Here is a 15,248-nt window from a genome sequence, read left to right on the forward strand (position 1 = left end):
TTTCGGGTGATGTGATAACTAAGTAACAAATCGACCATGTTGTAACAACACACACATGCACACATTTCCCCCTTCTGTGGTATGGTCTGTGCTCATCATCACACTGACGCTGCTCATCTCATCCTCAAGGCTGTTCTCATTATCAGGTTGCTAGGCAACACTTTCGTTCTCTGGCAGAGCACACACAATAATCTAAGCGCCTAAATGTATGCCTGTGAAACAGTAAGGAAATGAGGGCATACCTCGTTCCGAAGTGAGTCCTGGATCCCGTTGGAGAGTCTAATGCTTCCCCTGGCTTTGGTGCTTTGTCCTTGTTCACATAGTGCAGGACTGAATTCAGCTCACTCATTCCATGGGGCTTGGCTTCGGGGCCTTTCATCTCCAGAGGGTCGCCCCAAAGCTTTGAGGTCCTTTGCGTTGGGGTTTTCAAAGGCTCAGGTGGAATACTTCCAGGGAGCATAGGTGGGACCGTAGAGGGGATTCTGAAAGAGCTCACATTCTCCTCAGGCAAAGGGTCCTTGTAAAGTGCATTGCTCTTGATGGCAGGTTTCGGTTTTGGCTTGGACAGAATTTGAGACCTGTCCACCAAAAAGGCTTGTCCATCTGCATAGACAGTGCAAGTGTCCAGGGTCTCACCACCTTCAGAAGACAAGGTAGAGATACTGGACACAGTGGAGATCGTGCTCGTGGTCTCCAGTTGGGGGTCACCACTGCTCCGGCTGTCTACCTCAATGCCTGAGTCAGTGATTTGTTCAAAGGGCTCTAGCGGCCCTGGAGGGAAGCTGGGAGGCGTGCAGTTTGTGAGAACCGTTGGTCTTTTCATTTCAGAATTTCCACTACATAAAGGGGGGTAGTAGGGAGCAAGAGAAGGCCCTTTTGTACCATTTGTTTTCTGTTTCAGCAGCTCAGCTATAGTTCCCGCTTGGTCCTCAGGAATGTCAAAACTGTTGGCAAACTCCAGTGGGGGTGGCAAAGGTTCAGCGAACACAAACTCTTCATCAATGTCGACAGAGGCTAAGGGTGGTGGAGGGATGCCGAAGGGCAGCTTGACAGGCTCGTCCACCGAGCTAACAGTTATGATGGTCTTGCCGTGTGGAGCAGCTGATAGTGGTTTGGGAGTCGGGGGGTTGTTGGGAGCTGGCTGGTTGGGGTCCCGAAGCTCCCCGGGGGTGTTGTCGGGACTCACTGCATCATTCCTGTCACCCTCTGACAAGCTGTTATCCTCTGATTTTGCCCCATCTGTGGTGTGTACCATCAGCAGACCAGCTGACTTCTGCTGTGAGGTGTCCACGATGTCAATGAGCATGTTCTTCTTCTCCTCAGGCCTCTTCTCTGGCTTGCCTAAATCGAGCTGATACTTGGATTCGGTCTCATATTTGGACTCCGTCATCTGCCGCCGCAGGCCTCCACGGGGACGACCCATTGTGGCGGTACTCGAAAAGCCAACTTCCACATTTGGTCGAAGCTTAGTATCAATGAAAAGCGGTTTATTAAGATCAAGTTTGGATGGGTCACTCTTTAGTGGAAGAGGTTGTGATTGCTCCCTCATGGCTCTGTCACGGGCTGCTAATGCTAAAGCTAATGGTGAATTGGGGTCTAGTGGCTTGCCTGTAACCGGATGAACATAATTCCCGCCCCCTGAGCTGTAGGTCTTATGAGCAGGCAAGCTAATTGGGCTGTGTCCTGTACGTGTATTCAACAGTTCCCGTACCATGGTGGGCTCAGGGCTGTTGAAGTCTGTCACGTTGCCACCACCTCTAGGAATGCTAAGCAGTGATGAGGGAGGTGCCATAAGCCTACGCAACCGCTCATCACTACTAAACATACCTTCATCGATAGACTTTGAGTGTCGGAGACGTGGGGCTGGTGTTGGTGCCACGTCCTCATCACCTGCATCTGTGGACTTAAAAGATGGAGAGTTCCGATGCACATCAAGCCTCTTCTCCCTGTCTCTGACTGCTCCGGCAATGGCAGCTGCAAAGGGGCTGCCTGAATTTAGGCCATCTTCAGGACGTAGCTGCCCAGGGTGGTCTGGTGTTGTCGTCTCGATTTCCATACTGCTTCCCTGGCTGCTCTTGCCACTGCTGCTGGTCGATGGCTCTTTGATTATTATGGTTGGAATTGGGATAGAACAAGTTTTCTCAGGACTGTCCTCCACATTGGACTGCTTCACAAGCATGCCCTTTCTTCTGGCAGGTTTGTTGGGAACAAAAAGTCCAGCTTGTCCCATCTTACCCACATCTGAGTAAGGATTCTCAGGGATCTGGGCACGGCGCATATGAAGGCTCTGCTGGGCCGTTGGGCTGTGATTGTACCCCTCAGAATCATATTTCTCAGGGCTGTCTCGATAATACATGCCCTGATCTCTCCACCCAGGACCTTCACCTCTGTCTGGGGCTGTGCTGTTTGCATTTGGACTCTGGGAGGTAAAACCTGACCTGATTGTGCCATAGCCTCGACCGGCTTGGACAGGAACATTATTATGAGGTGGAGATGGAGGGGAGATGGCTGGTGGGGGTGGAATATCTTCTGATGTGTCAGGCATTGAAAGGCTTCTAGTAAATTTCAACATTGGAGGAGTGAGGAACTGCTTCTCTTCTTCAGTTACACCTGTAAAGAAATAAAACATGAAAAAAAAAAAAACCCATGAAAAACAAACAAAACAACAACCTTCAGGTTGCAATCACCAGCCAGAAACAATACATAAGGAGCCACAAAACAACTATTTAGACAAAATATGCATTGAAGCCCTCATAATAGAGAACAAGCCTCCTGCAAAAGCGGGTTGACCACTGAGTGTAGGGAAAATAAATACTTGTACAATTTACAGAAATGTAAAAGATTGCTGTGATTTTTTTTTTCAAAGTGAAAAATAAATAAAGAATTATTTTTAACAATAAAACAATTTAAACAACCACATACCTATAGATGTTTGTCTTCGTATGGTTCCTTTTGGCACACCCAGGTAGGGGCCTCTAGGACTCACTGGCTGTGGTAGCGAGTCTACAGCTGTATCCTGACTATTGCAGAGAGACTGAAAAAGACAGAATAAGGCTGACATTATAACAAGGATAGGCAAAATGCAGCACTTTTGAAGTGTGTAAACAGTTTAAATACATTAAATAGGCTTATCATAAAATAACAATGTTAAGCAGTGAATATACTCACAACCTTGTAAAGAGCTACGGTTCTAATTTAAGCATAAAAAACAATATTAGCTTTTTTTAGACTTGCGAAAAGAGGTTATTACAGTCAGGCCAAAATACAGTTCTCAACATTGCCCCAGAGAATGCTCTGGGGCATTAGGTGCGAAACAGCAAGGCAAGCTTACATTCATTTCAGGGTTGACTGCGAAACATTTGCTAGTCGGGCGTGGTTTGACTGCCGCCACCCTTACATCTGCATTTGAGTTGTCCCATATGGGTTTCTGAGGCGGCACAACCTCATCCACTTTATCTGCAAGACAACGGTATTTCAAATTAGAAAGCAAGAAGCTACATTTTAAAAAAGCTCAGTATCAAATATTGCTAATGTCCTCTGAAAAAATCCTCAGGCCGAGGATCTGAACCGAGCAAGAGAGGCGACAGAAATAGGTACAACGACAATGGTCAAGGTCAAAGCCGTGCAAGCGCTTCCAGGTTCCGTTGGAGAAATCTTAGCACTTTTTTCAACGGCCACTGCGCAACATGCTAGCATTGTTTTAGACAGCTCCCATGCATGGGATGATTACTTAGTGTGACTTGAAATACAATCCTCTTCTTTAGACCCTCATTATCTGAAAGCTGATCATCTACACAGAAATGGAGGAAAGGGAAATTCAGTGTCTGGTTTCCTAGCAAAAAAGTAATCAAGACTGAATCTAGTAAGGAACACACACACATTCACATTCAATCAAACACTTACACCTCTCTATTCCACATTATATGGACATACTGTAAACACTCATATCTCTTGAGAAAAAAACTGATTTTGGCAGAAAAAAATGGGGAACATTGTATTAATATAGAGTTTGTTGTCCGTTCTATATTTAGAAAACAAATAACTATATTGCATTAACTGAAGAAAGTAGGAAAGAGTATTTCTTTGTTTTTATACACAGGTCTTCTTTGTAATCCTTATATGTGGATTTAAAAATGACTGTTTAGAGAACAAGACTTCCAAAGGCTGTTTTAAGGACACAGCAGACATAAAATGTAGCCAGCAGCATTATGTAAACGTTAGACTGATGCCTACTACTGTTCTGAAAGACGGAGTTCAGTAGTGTCTAAAGAAGTCACATCATATCTGCGTAACAGTCACATGCTGGTCGTTGCTAACAGCAGCAGTAGCTTTACACTGAAAATATGGCATTACATTTTGCAGGTAGAATGTTTCTATATTAAACATTTGCAGCATTATTTCCATGGCAACACCTTGTTTCAGAGTGATTCCAAGCTGCAGAGGTCCCTTCTATGATAATAGCTAAAAAGTAGCTCTTTAAATGAGAAAATTATATTTAAAATGCCCAGCTTTAGGATGTTATCTTCTCAGACTGAGTGAAATGGGGGCAGGATCCATTTTATCCATAGGAACAAGGTTTTATATCTTAAGGTGGATTTTGTTTTTAGCCAGGGAAATTCTTTGATCCTGTTTTCTCAAGCATATCCCTGTTTTTAATAGAGGGCAGTCTGTTGAATAATATATTCCTACATTACACTTTTGAAGATCAGGGTGGTCAATAAGTAAAGATAAATGCTTATGGAGCATTTTGCAGAACATTTCTTCTGTTTTGACAGTAAGCAGTCTTTCATTCTACCATTAAATTTAGATTTTTTAAGAGAGAATACAAATTATTTGTGAGTTTCTTGCCAGATTAAGGTTCCACTGAATCATATCAAGCCCAAAATCCACTAAAAATTGAGTAATGGTCACACATACAAAAAAAAAAATAAAAAAAAAATCACTCCTTATGCTACGTTGAGACAAATTTAAACAGTTCTTAGACTTAAACTCACCCTTCTTTTTCCTCAAAGTGGCTTTAACATAAAAGAACAATTCAGCTTTATACATGTATTAAAATTCAGAGATCATTTCCAGAAAACATGACGAGGAGAATTTTGGAATACACTGTATTCCTCTACATGGCATTGACCAATGCATAATGTAATGCCATTTTAGACGAAAACCAAACTATCAAAAACAACACATTCATGCAGTTATTTTTCAATAATACTCTATGAGACAAATTGACAGATTGACACCCAATAGATCAAAGTGACAAAAAACAATATAAAACCACATATATCAGGGGTCTTCAACCATTTTCAGGCCGACCCCTTGGTGGGTAGAGAGATGGAGCCGGGACCCCAGTTACATATTGTATAAAATCGAGTGTTGTGTTTTATGCCTATAAAAACGTGGATGGTAGGCTACCATATTATTGTATGTATACTTTATGATGTTTACATTGCAAAGCCATTGAAATAATCACTAAATGCTGCCCTGATGAAAAGAACAGCTAAAACCAGCATAAACTGGTTGGCTGGTTTTAGCTGGTCGCCCAGCCTGGTCATAGCTGGTCAGCCTGGTTTTAAAGGGGTTTTGAACCCTTTTTTTAGCTGGCCTTAGCTGGTCAGGATGGTCTTAGCTGGTCAGGATGGTCTTAGCTGCTCAGGGTGGTCTTGGCTGGTCAGGATGGTTTTAGCTGGTCTCCCAGCCTGACAAGCTAAAAAGTGTGCACCTTGAATTATGTTGATTTGAGAGTCACCGTCTTGTGTGTGTGGAAAGTTAAGGACCGTGTATGCCAGCACGATAATCTCAGCGGTAACTATTTATTTACACCAGGCAAGTATTGTATTGTTCTGAAAGCAGGCCGTCATCTGCTCAACCAACACAAAGCAGATGCGTTTACTCACGCGACCCTCCACTGCAGCACTGCTGAACCTGATGTGTGTCGCGCTTTGAGCGGCTCGTGATGAGCAGTGGTCGTGTGAAGAGTTTGTCTGGGCTGCGCGCTTCTGCTGTCTAGCGCTGTTTGGTCACACTTTAAGATTTGACATGCAGATGCGAAGGACTTCAACATGTCGATAATTCATACTCCTGTCTCTCGCTGTCGCTCCTGTGCAAGTGAGTGATTATTACAAATGCCACCAATAGTGGCTCACCAATTTTCAGACCCCCTGCAGTACCACCACGGACCTCCTGTTGAAGACCCTTGATTTCCATTATAATATCTGATAACACAATTAATTATTGTAACTGCTTACCCTCTGAGCCTTTCTTTAATTACTGATAATTAAACCAGCTTGAACCAGCAAACCATAGATTTAGACATGATCACTTTTCACCAGAATAAATCCTTCACAATCCAACAAGGATCCACTCAGGTGAAATGTGTCATGCTTTAACAGTGAATGTGAAGGAAGTGCTGTGCTTTTGGTTTATTTAGTGAGGGTACAACATGAGATCTATATTTTATCGTACTGAGACACACAATGTCCATTTAATCACCAATATCTATACATTTAAAAAAAATACAACAAAGGCGCATACATGTAAGAAAAACACAACCGTCAAATTTTTATGGAAAATTGAAAGATTCATTAAGAACTTCATACCTTTATCCACTTTTGGGACAGCATGCAGGAAAACAAAACAACATCAAAGTTCATTTTATAATGAACGGTGTCTGTAGAACAACAACAAAAAAGTGACCCAAGTTAAAAGTGCATTTATAAAGCCGTTCGCACAGAATGAGTTCTTGCATTGAAAAAAGCTACATGCAGCGCAATAAATGGAACAGAATGCAGGAGTCTCGAGACACGTTTTTAGCTTCATACTGTTTCTTAAAAACCCTGCGCTCATGGCATGAGACGCTGTAAAGCAAGACAAGACCCAACTTTAAAAGATGTCAGTTTAGCATATGTTTAAATAGCAACACAATTTCAAAATGAACAAACGCACAGGATGTGTTTTTGAGTTTAAAAACATCTAGACGGGGCACAATGGAATGGTTTTAAATAGGTCAAATAGGTTGCCCTATTTATTATTAGTTGAACTGTTTTTTAAATTGATGCCACATCTTAACATGGCACTCATACAGGATGAATAACGAGACATGATGCAATGGCCTAAGATATCCATCTAATGCATGTTTACATAGACAAAAAAAAAAAAAAAAAGAAACACACAAAAAAAAAAAAAATCAGTGCAGATGGAATGCAAGAACATGTCCTGTGTGAACAGCTCCTTATCTTGCTAATATGTATTAAGTGACACAAGACATTGGATGAGATGTGGTATTTGCATTTGCTTGTTGTGATAATGGCTTACCTAGGTCTTCTAGCTCTGAGGTCATAGATTTTGAACGCATGGACAAGGCTGTGGAGGGAGCCCTCCGTGGAGGTGGTGGGGCTATAGTAACAAACCAAAAAAATATATAGCAGGTACAGTAGATGCTTTGCCATGGGCTGTTTCTCCCATGGGGAGGCTCTGTATACAACAACAACTCCATGCATTCAGGGTTTGCCTGAATTAAAGCAATTCTCAACTTGAATAATGAATGAGGGAGGAAGAGAGAATTGGAAAACACTTAAAAACACATATTAGTAGTGTTAGTAAAATCAGCGATTAGTATAACCAATATTGGCATTATGGAAAAGCAATGGTTAGAACATGAAGAGTTGCGTCAGTATTAGTTTCACTTTCGTACATAATAGTAAAAATATTCCTTAACTGAGAGCATTAGTCAAGAAATCAGTTTACCTTTCTTTCGAGCTGTGTCATCTGGATCCAGATTTCGACTGACTGTCACCACTTTGATGATTAAATGGTTGCCGCCATGACGAATCATGTTGACCACTTGTTTGTGGCCAACTTTGACAACATTGTCTTGGTTCACCTATGAAAAGAGGACCAATTAGACATTAACAGTGTATTATAAATGAACAAAACAAATCTTTGCCAGCCTTACAGGAATGTACAGAAATTCACAAAGGAATAAATAGTAAAATGCAATGTTGACACAAAATGGCACATAGTTAATTTCCTGTATTTTGGTGTATAAAGAGCCAATGAAGTGGTCTGACAAACACAATTTTCCTATTGAAATAGGAAGTTGGGGCGGGACATATCAAAAGTCTTGTTCTTTTTCTTAAATAGCCAAATACGTTTAGTTTAAAACACCATAGCTATGTTCGGAATGGAATATTAGAGTCCAACATACTGCACAGTATATACCAGGCATGGGCAAACTAAGGCCCGCAGGCCAGATCCTACACAGTGGTGAACTTTAATAAATTCCAAACAGAGATCTCGCCATCATTGGTGCGCGGAGAAGTAATCATTGACACGCAAAAAAGCAAGCAAATGAGGGACAGGTATTTTATTAATATAATTTAGAAATGCTGAAGCCCCTCGCACCTGTAAGCAAATCTAACTCTTGCAGTAATCATTCATCACAGTCACGCAGTCTGTTTTCTTCAGTTGTTTGCTAAATAGAAAGTCAAACAATTGGTGGACAAACCTTTGAAGAGGCCCACATCATGACCCACTTAGCTCGTAAATGAGTATAAAATAAGTAAAGGGGTCCGCTTTGCATTAAAAGAAGCTTTTCATCATTTTCTATCATTCTTTTATATTTAATAATACCGACCCCTGATGAAGAGAGTGTGTTAATTTGAATAATAAATGGTAAATAGATGGTAAAATAAACAAGTAATAATTTTACTCATCCTTTATCAAAATTTTCTAATGCCTGCTAGAAAAGTACCTACCTTTGTTGAACAACATTTCAGGCAATTGCAGAATAGTCCAATCAGTCATATATACACTTCGGAAAATTGTGCATAATGCATTAGAATGAGTACACAACTTGTATCTCAAAAGGAATACAATGTGGCCTCCCATGTACTACTTAAAGCCCGATGTGGCCCCTATACCAAACAACATTGCCCACCTCGATATATACTGCATGCTACGTACTATTTCTTGAAAAATAGTATGTGAAACAGTATATATATATATATATATATATATATATACACAATTTTACATACACCTTAGCCAAATACATTTAAAATCAGTTTTTCAAAAGTCCTGACATTTAATCGTAGAAAACATTGCCTGTCTTAGGTCAGTTAGGATTACTACTTTATTTTAAGAATGTGAAATGTCAGAATAATAGTAGAGAGAATGATTTATTTCAGCTTTTATTTCTTTCATCACATTCCCAGAAGTTTACATACACTTAGTTAGTATTTGGTAGCATTGCCTTTAAATTGTTTAACTTGGGTCAAACGTTTTGGATAGCCTTCCACAACCTTCTCACAATAAGTTGCTGGAATTGTGGCCCATTCCTCCAGACAGAACTGGTGTAACTGAGTCAGGTTTGTAGGCCTCCTTGCTCGCACACGCTTTTTCAGTTCTGCCCACAAATTTTCTATCATATTGAGGTCAGGGCTTTGTGATGGCCACTCCAATACCTTGACTTTGCTGTCCTTAAGCCATTTTGCCACAACTTTGGAGGAATGCTTGGGGTCATTGTCCATTTGGAAGACACATTTCTGACAGGTCTTTAATTTCCTGGCTGATGTCTTGAGATGTTGCTTCAATATATCCACATAATTTCCCTTCCTCATGAGGCCATCTATTTTGTGAAGTGCACCAGTCCATCCTGCACCAAAGCACCCCCACAACATGATGCTGCCACCCCCATGCTTCACGGTTGGGATGGTGTTCTTCAGCTTGCAAGCCTCACCCTTTTTCCTCCAAACATAACGATGGTCATTATGGCCAAACAGTTCAATTTTTGTTTCATCAGACCAGAGGACATTTCTCCAAAAAGTAAGATCTTTGTCCCCATGTGCACTTGCAAACTGTATTCTGGCTTTTTTATGCTGGTTTTGGAGCAGTGGCTTCTTCCTTGCTGAGCAGCCTTTCAGGTTATGTCGATATAAGACTCATTTTACTGCGGATATAAATACTTGTCTACCTGTTTCCTCCAGCATCTTCACAAGTTCCTTTGCTGTTGTTCTGGGATTGATTTGCACTTTTCGCACCAAACCACGTTCATCTCTAGGAGACAGAATGTGTCTCCTTCCTGAGTGGTATGATGGCTGTGTGGTCGCATGGTGTTTATACTTGCGTACTATTGTTTGTACAGATGAACATGGTACCTTCAGGTGTTTGGAAATTGCTCCCAATGATGAACCAGAATTGTGGAGATCCACAATTTTTTTCCTGAGGTCTTGGCTAATTTCTTGTGATTATCCCATGATGTCAAGCAAAGAGGCACTGAGTTTGAAGGTAGGCCTTAAAATACATCCACAGGTACACCTCCAATTGACTCCAATTAGCCAATCAGAAGCTAATTGGCTAATTGCCTAAAGGCATGACATAATTTTCTGGAATTTTCCAAGCTGCATAAAGGCACAGTTAACTTAGTGTATGTACATTTCTGACCCACTGGAATTGTGATATAGTCAATTAAAAGTGAAACAATCTGTCTGTAAACAATTGTTGGAAAAATTACTTGTGTCATGCACAAAGTAGATGTCCTAAATGACTTGCCAAAACTACAGTTTGCTAATATGAAATCTGTGGAGTGGTTAAAAAAATTAGTTTTAATGACTTCAGTGTATGTAAACTGAAGTGTATATAAACTTTTGACTTCAACTTTATATATATATATATATATATATATATATATATATATATATATATATATATATATATATATATATATATGTATGTATATACACACACACTGTATACTGCTGTCTTGACAACATTTAGGAGTACATTAGCATACTGAAGGCCTTGAAGCTTAAAGACATGGACTAAAAGCCACATTTTGATTTAATGAGGTCTTTAACTTCTGTATACTAAATCATAGTGGAATAAATTGGTCTCAAGCATTCAACCACCTAAAAAGTGATAAACTGATTCCTGTGCAATTGCTAATACTACAAAACAAGCATCAACAAAAGTTACACAATATAATTTATAAGAGACCTGCTGTAAAAAACCTCATTCATTTCTCTATTGCCCTACTGACACCATACAAACAATATCTTATGCACAAAGCCATCATTTAGTCCACAGTATGTTTTCATCTTTTAGAATTTTCCCCATATATTCCTTAAATGGCCACAATTCCATGGAGGACCGTCATTGCAATAGCATAAGTGAGCTGTAAATCTTACTGTTTATATGTATAAGTGGCATATTAAATCTGCCACAGAGCCGTTACTGCCGAACTCAATCGCATTCAGCTAAAGCAGAAACGATTTGCCAGTGGTGATAACCACTGATATATGGGCAACATTCATCACTAGATATTTTTTTCCTCTTCTCTTTTCAACAGAGGTATAAAGTCCAATGACTCCAACCGCACTCATTTAAAATTACATACTCTGCGGGAGAAATTACTTGTATTATATATTTACATGCATATTTATTTTGCCCATGCTGCACGAAAGTGGAACAAAAACTCCCATCACTATTTGAAGAGGCTTTGAAACATTATTCATCTGCCTTGTGTTTTAAGCTCACAACACAACTTTAATAATATATATATATATATTATTAAAGTTGTGTTGTGAGCTTAAAACACAAGGCAGATGAATAATATTTCATATATATATGTATGTATATTAACACAGAATGTTGTAAGATTGCAAACAAAACTAAATTTATACACTTATAAATAAACTTCAGGGGTGCTTGCCCATGCAAATCTCACTGCCACAATGCCAGGGTGTTTCTATGGCGTTCTAACACCCTGTCTACATCGGACGTAAGCGGAGCGTCACGTTGCGTCAAAAGCAGCAGAACCCATAAGCCTGCTGTCTACACTGGAAGCATCCGTTCCATTTTGCACTTCACGCTCTAGTGCTACTACTGCCAACAAATGCAAATAAACGGTTTAGAACATTCGTGTCGACGTGTCCAGTGTAGACAGCCTCAAGCCGTTGCGTCGAGTCAACGGACACGCCCAGTGAAGGCAGTGTGTAAGAGGTTTTCAGACAGATGCTATGCAGTTGCTACAGTGTTCTGGGGGATTGCTTATTGGACCAAGTTCAAAGAGCCCACCGCTAACACTATGATATTCTGGTCCCTAGATACATGTCCCACCCATTTATCGTCTGCCAGGTTAAAATTGTAAGTCAGATCACTTGGAATAGTAGTAGCATACTTCTCCACAACAAGCCATAGGATTTGAGGTATCTTTCATGTCTGCAGCACAGACGATACAGGACAAATTACGAGCTGAACTTCAATACTCAGGGGTGTGTTCAAATCCCTAACCTACAGTATGAGCAATTTGTTAAAGGAATGTTCCAGTACAAAGCTTAGTGAACAGCATTTGCGGCATAATGATGATTATCACAAAAAAATTATTTTGACTGGTCCCTCATTTATTTAAAAAAAACAACAAAAATCTTGGTTACTATAAAGCATTTATTAATGGAAGTGAATGGGACCAGTTCATTAACATTAAAATACACTCTGTCTTAAAATTATAGCCACAAGACTTAAACATTATACATGTTAACATGATTTAAGTGTGATAAAATCACTTACTAACCTTTTCTGTGTAAAGTTACTTCCAATATTGCAACGTTGTTGTCATGACGACGTAACGCTGATAACCCTGTAATCTGGTAACCACCGTAATGCTGGTAAATCCCTGACTGTATCACACTAAAATCATGTTCCCTATCTGTCACTCACTCGATGTTGTGTTGATGTAGTGACACTAGGGGTCACTCTTGGAAGCCCCAAACACCTCTGATCTTTTTTTTAAAAGGCCAATGAAAATTGGCGAGTGGAATGTGCATGCCACTCCCCCAGGCATACGGGTATAAAAGGAGCTGGTATGCAACCACTCATTCAGATTTTCTCTTCAGAGCCGAGCAGTTCTATTCATTGAGCTGAATTCATCCGCCGAGTTCATTCACCTCTCTCTGCTGGATTTTACGGCGCATTTCAGCGGCTTCTCCCCCTCTGCATCTGTGGTTTGCAGAGAACGCCCCTGGGCGCTTCGGCAGAACATATTAAAAGAGTATATTCTAATAGAGTATATTTTCTTTCTAAAAGAGCGGCACACATGGAATGTCTTTTTAAAGACGTGTATTTTTAAAGATACCATTCCGTTTGTGTGTTATTCCTGGTTGCAGTCGTTATCTCTCCGCTTCCAACAGCCACAATTGCTGTCTTACATGTCTGGGCACTGCCCACGTGGAGACATCGTTCGTGGATGGATCATATCCTCATTGCGAGAACATGACCATGGCAACATTGTGGTCATGGCTTGCATTCGTAAGAAAGCAAGCAACCCCAGCGGCTCCATGCACCGGTCCTTCTACCTACGGGTTTGAGGCCGTGTCGGTTAGCACTGGGGGCAATTTGGGGACCTCAATGGGACCACCTCTGCCAGGTATCCCCCCACGGACCTCCCATTCCCCAGCATGCTTGCTTGCACCGATCGCGTGCTCGGACGAGATCGCCGGCTCGTCTCAGGGCGAGTTCGACTCCTCGTTCAGAACCCGGGAAGTGGATGAGTTATCGAACACAGCATCAGAGAGCGGGTTCGTCCAGTTGGACACGGAGGCTTTGACTGGGCTTCCCCCTTCGGGGATGGTTGCCCAGGCCGATACAGAAATGAAGGACATGCTTTCCCGGGCGGCCGCGAGCGTCAGGCTAAAGTGGGACCCTCCACTCCCCCCTGAACCCTCGCGGCTCAACGATGGTTCCTGGGCTCAGGGCGCTGCCCATGGCCACGCCCCGCCCCCGTTCCTTTCTTCCCGGAAGTGCATGAAGAGCTGACAATATCGTGGGAAGGACCTTTTACTGCCCGGTCCCAATCTTTCAGCTCCCCCGCTCTCGCTACCCTCGATGTCGGAACAGTCAGGGGGTATTCGGTGATCCCCCAGGTGGATAAGGCGCTCGTGGTGCACTTATGTCTGCAGAGTGCCGCCACCTGGCACGGGCGCCCGAAACTCCTGTCCAGGGCCTGTAGGTTTATGTCGTCCCTGACGGCTAAGGCCTACGGTGCCGCTGGACAAGCCGCATCCGCCCTGCACGCCATGGCTCTCCTGCAAGTACACCAAGCCAAGGCGCTAAAAGAACTGCACGAGGGTAGTTCTGTCCCGGGATTGATGCAGGAACTGCGCTCGGCGACCGAACTCGCTCTCCAGGCGACGAAGGTCACGGCGCGGTCTCTCGGGCAGGCGGTGTCCACCCTGGTGGTCCAGCAATGCCACCTTTGGTTCAACTTGGTCGAGATTGGAGAGGCGGACAAAGCACGGTTCCTTAATGCCCCCATTTCCCAGGTTGGCCTGTTTGGTGACACTGTTGAGGACTTTGCCCAGCAGTTTTCGACGGTGAAAAAGCAGACAGAGGCCTTACAACATATCCTGCCCCGGCGCGGCTTAAGACCCCACACCCGTCTACTTGTCGCCAAGGGTGTCATCCTGCAACAGCAATAACACCGGCTCCGCCGCAGCCCACTCCTGTGGCCTGGCTCAGGCGTGGAGCCCTCTGCAGGAAACAGACGCCGCCCGTCTCGTGTCCGGCTGCTAAGAACCTGAGAAAGGCTTCGAAACGCCCCCGAGACGGGCGACCCAGGGGCGAGGAGACCCACTTCTCTAGAGTTGGTGAACAGACCACTCCATCCCCCATTGGAGGGCCGAGAGGAGAATCTTTTGTCGCTGCACGCCCCAGAGGCTGCGGTACCCAGAAGTTTGACAAAAGAGTGGTTTGGTCGTTTCCTGGGTCACAGGTCCGGTGCGCACGCCCGTCGTCATGACCACCGTCCACCGTCTCGCTTTTGCAGGTATGACGCTCCAGCGGCGGACCCCCTGCCCCTGTGCGCCCAGCTGTGGCACAAACATGCCCACACAGGGTTGGTTCCGGTGGACTATGGGGACGAGGTTCCTCCCCCCCCCTCAGCCAATCTTATGGTGGGAGGCAGGAGCCAGGTAAGTGCTTCGATGTCCCTGGACTCAGCATGGCCACGGGGCTTGAATCCCCTTGACGTGGCACCTTGAACTCCGTCCCGCCGCGAGGCCCCACCCGCCGGTACATCCGACGTGATCATTCCCTTGGTCCCCCTCGCCCAGAGTTTGGGTGCGTGGCTCGCGCTTTCCAACCCGTCGCGATGGCTGTCCCGGACCATCCGATTAGGCTACGTGATTCAGTTCGCCAGGCGCTCGCCGTGTGAAGGGCGAGAACGCCACTACCTTGCATGCGGGGATCACTACCCT

The 15,248-nt window shown here is 43.2% G+C and overlaps 1 protein-coding gene across 4 annotated transcripts in view; it reads right to left on the reverse strand.

Moving 5' to 3' along the window:
* Positions 1-15,248, reverse strand: part of LOC127437782 (SH3 and multiple ankyrin repeat domains protein 2-like) — a 46,629-nt gene that overhangs the window by 5,462 nt on the left and 25,919 nt on the right. Inside the window, exons 3-9 of one of the 4 annotated variants that reach the window (XM_051692957.1) lie at positions 7,744-7,879; positions 7,312-7,392; positions 6,597-6,605; positions 4,995-5,015; positions 3,332-3,456; positions 2,908-3,034; positions 243-2,616 (exon numbers count right to left, since the gene is read on the reverse strand). In XM_051692957.1, coding sequence (XP_051548917.1) covers positions 243-2,616; positions 2,908-3,034; positions 3,332-3,456; positions 4,995-5,015; positions 6,597-6,605; positions 7,312-7,392; positions 7,744-7,879 — 2,873 coding nt within the window. Of the gene's footprint in view, positions 1-242; positions 2,617-2,907; positions 3,035-3,331; positions 4,147-4,994; positions 6,539-6,596; positions 6,606-7,311; positions 7,393-7,743; positions 7,880-15,248 lie in introns of those variants that run through there. The other 3 variants (XM_051692955.1, XM_051692954.1, XM_051692956.1) reach the window with 3 other exon arrangements.

The sequence above is a fragment of the Myxocyprinus asiaticus genome, chromosome 48, assembly GCF_019703515.2.
Source record: "Myxocyprinus asiaticus isolate MX2 ecotype Aquarium Trade chromosome 48, UBuf_Myxa_2, whole genome shotgun sequence".
Classification (NCBI taxonomy): domain Eukaryota; kingdom Metazoa; phylum Chordata; class Actinopteri; order Cypriniformes; family Catostomidae; genus Myxocyprinus; species Myxocyprinus asiaticus.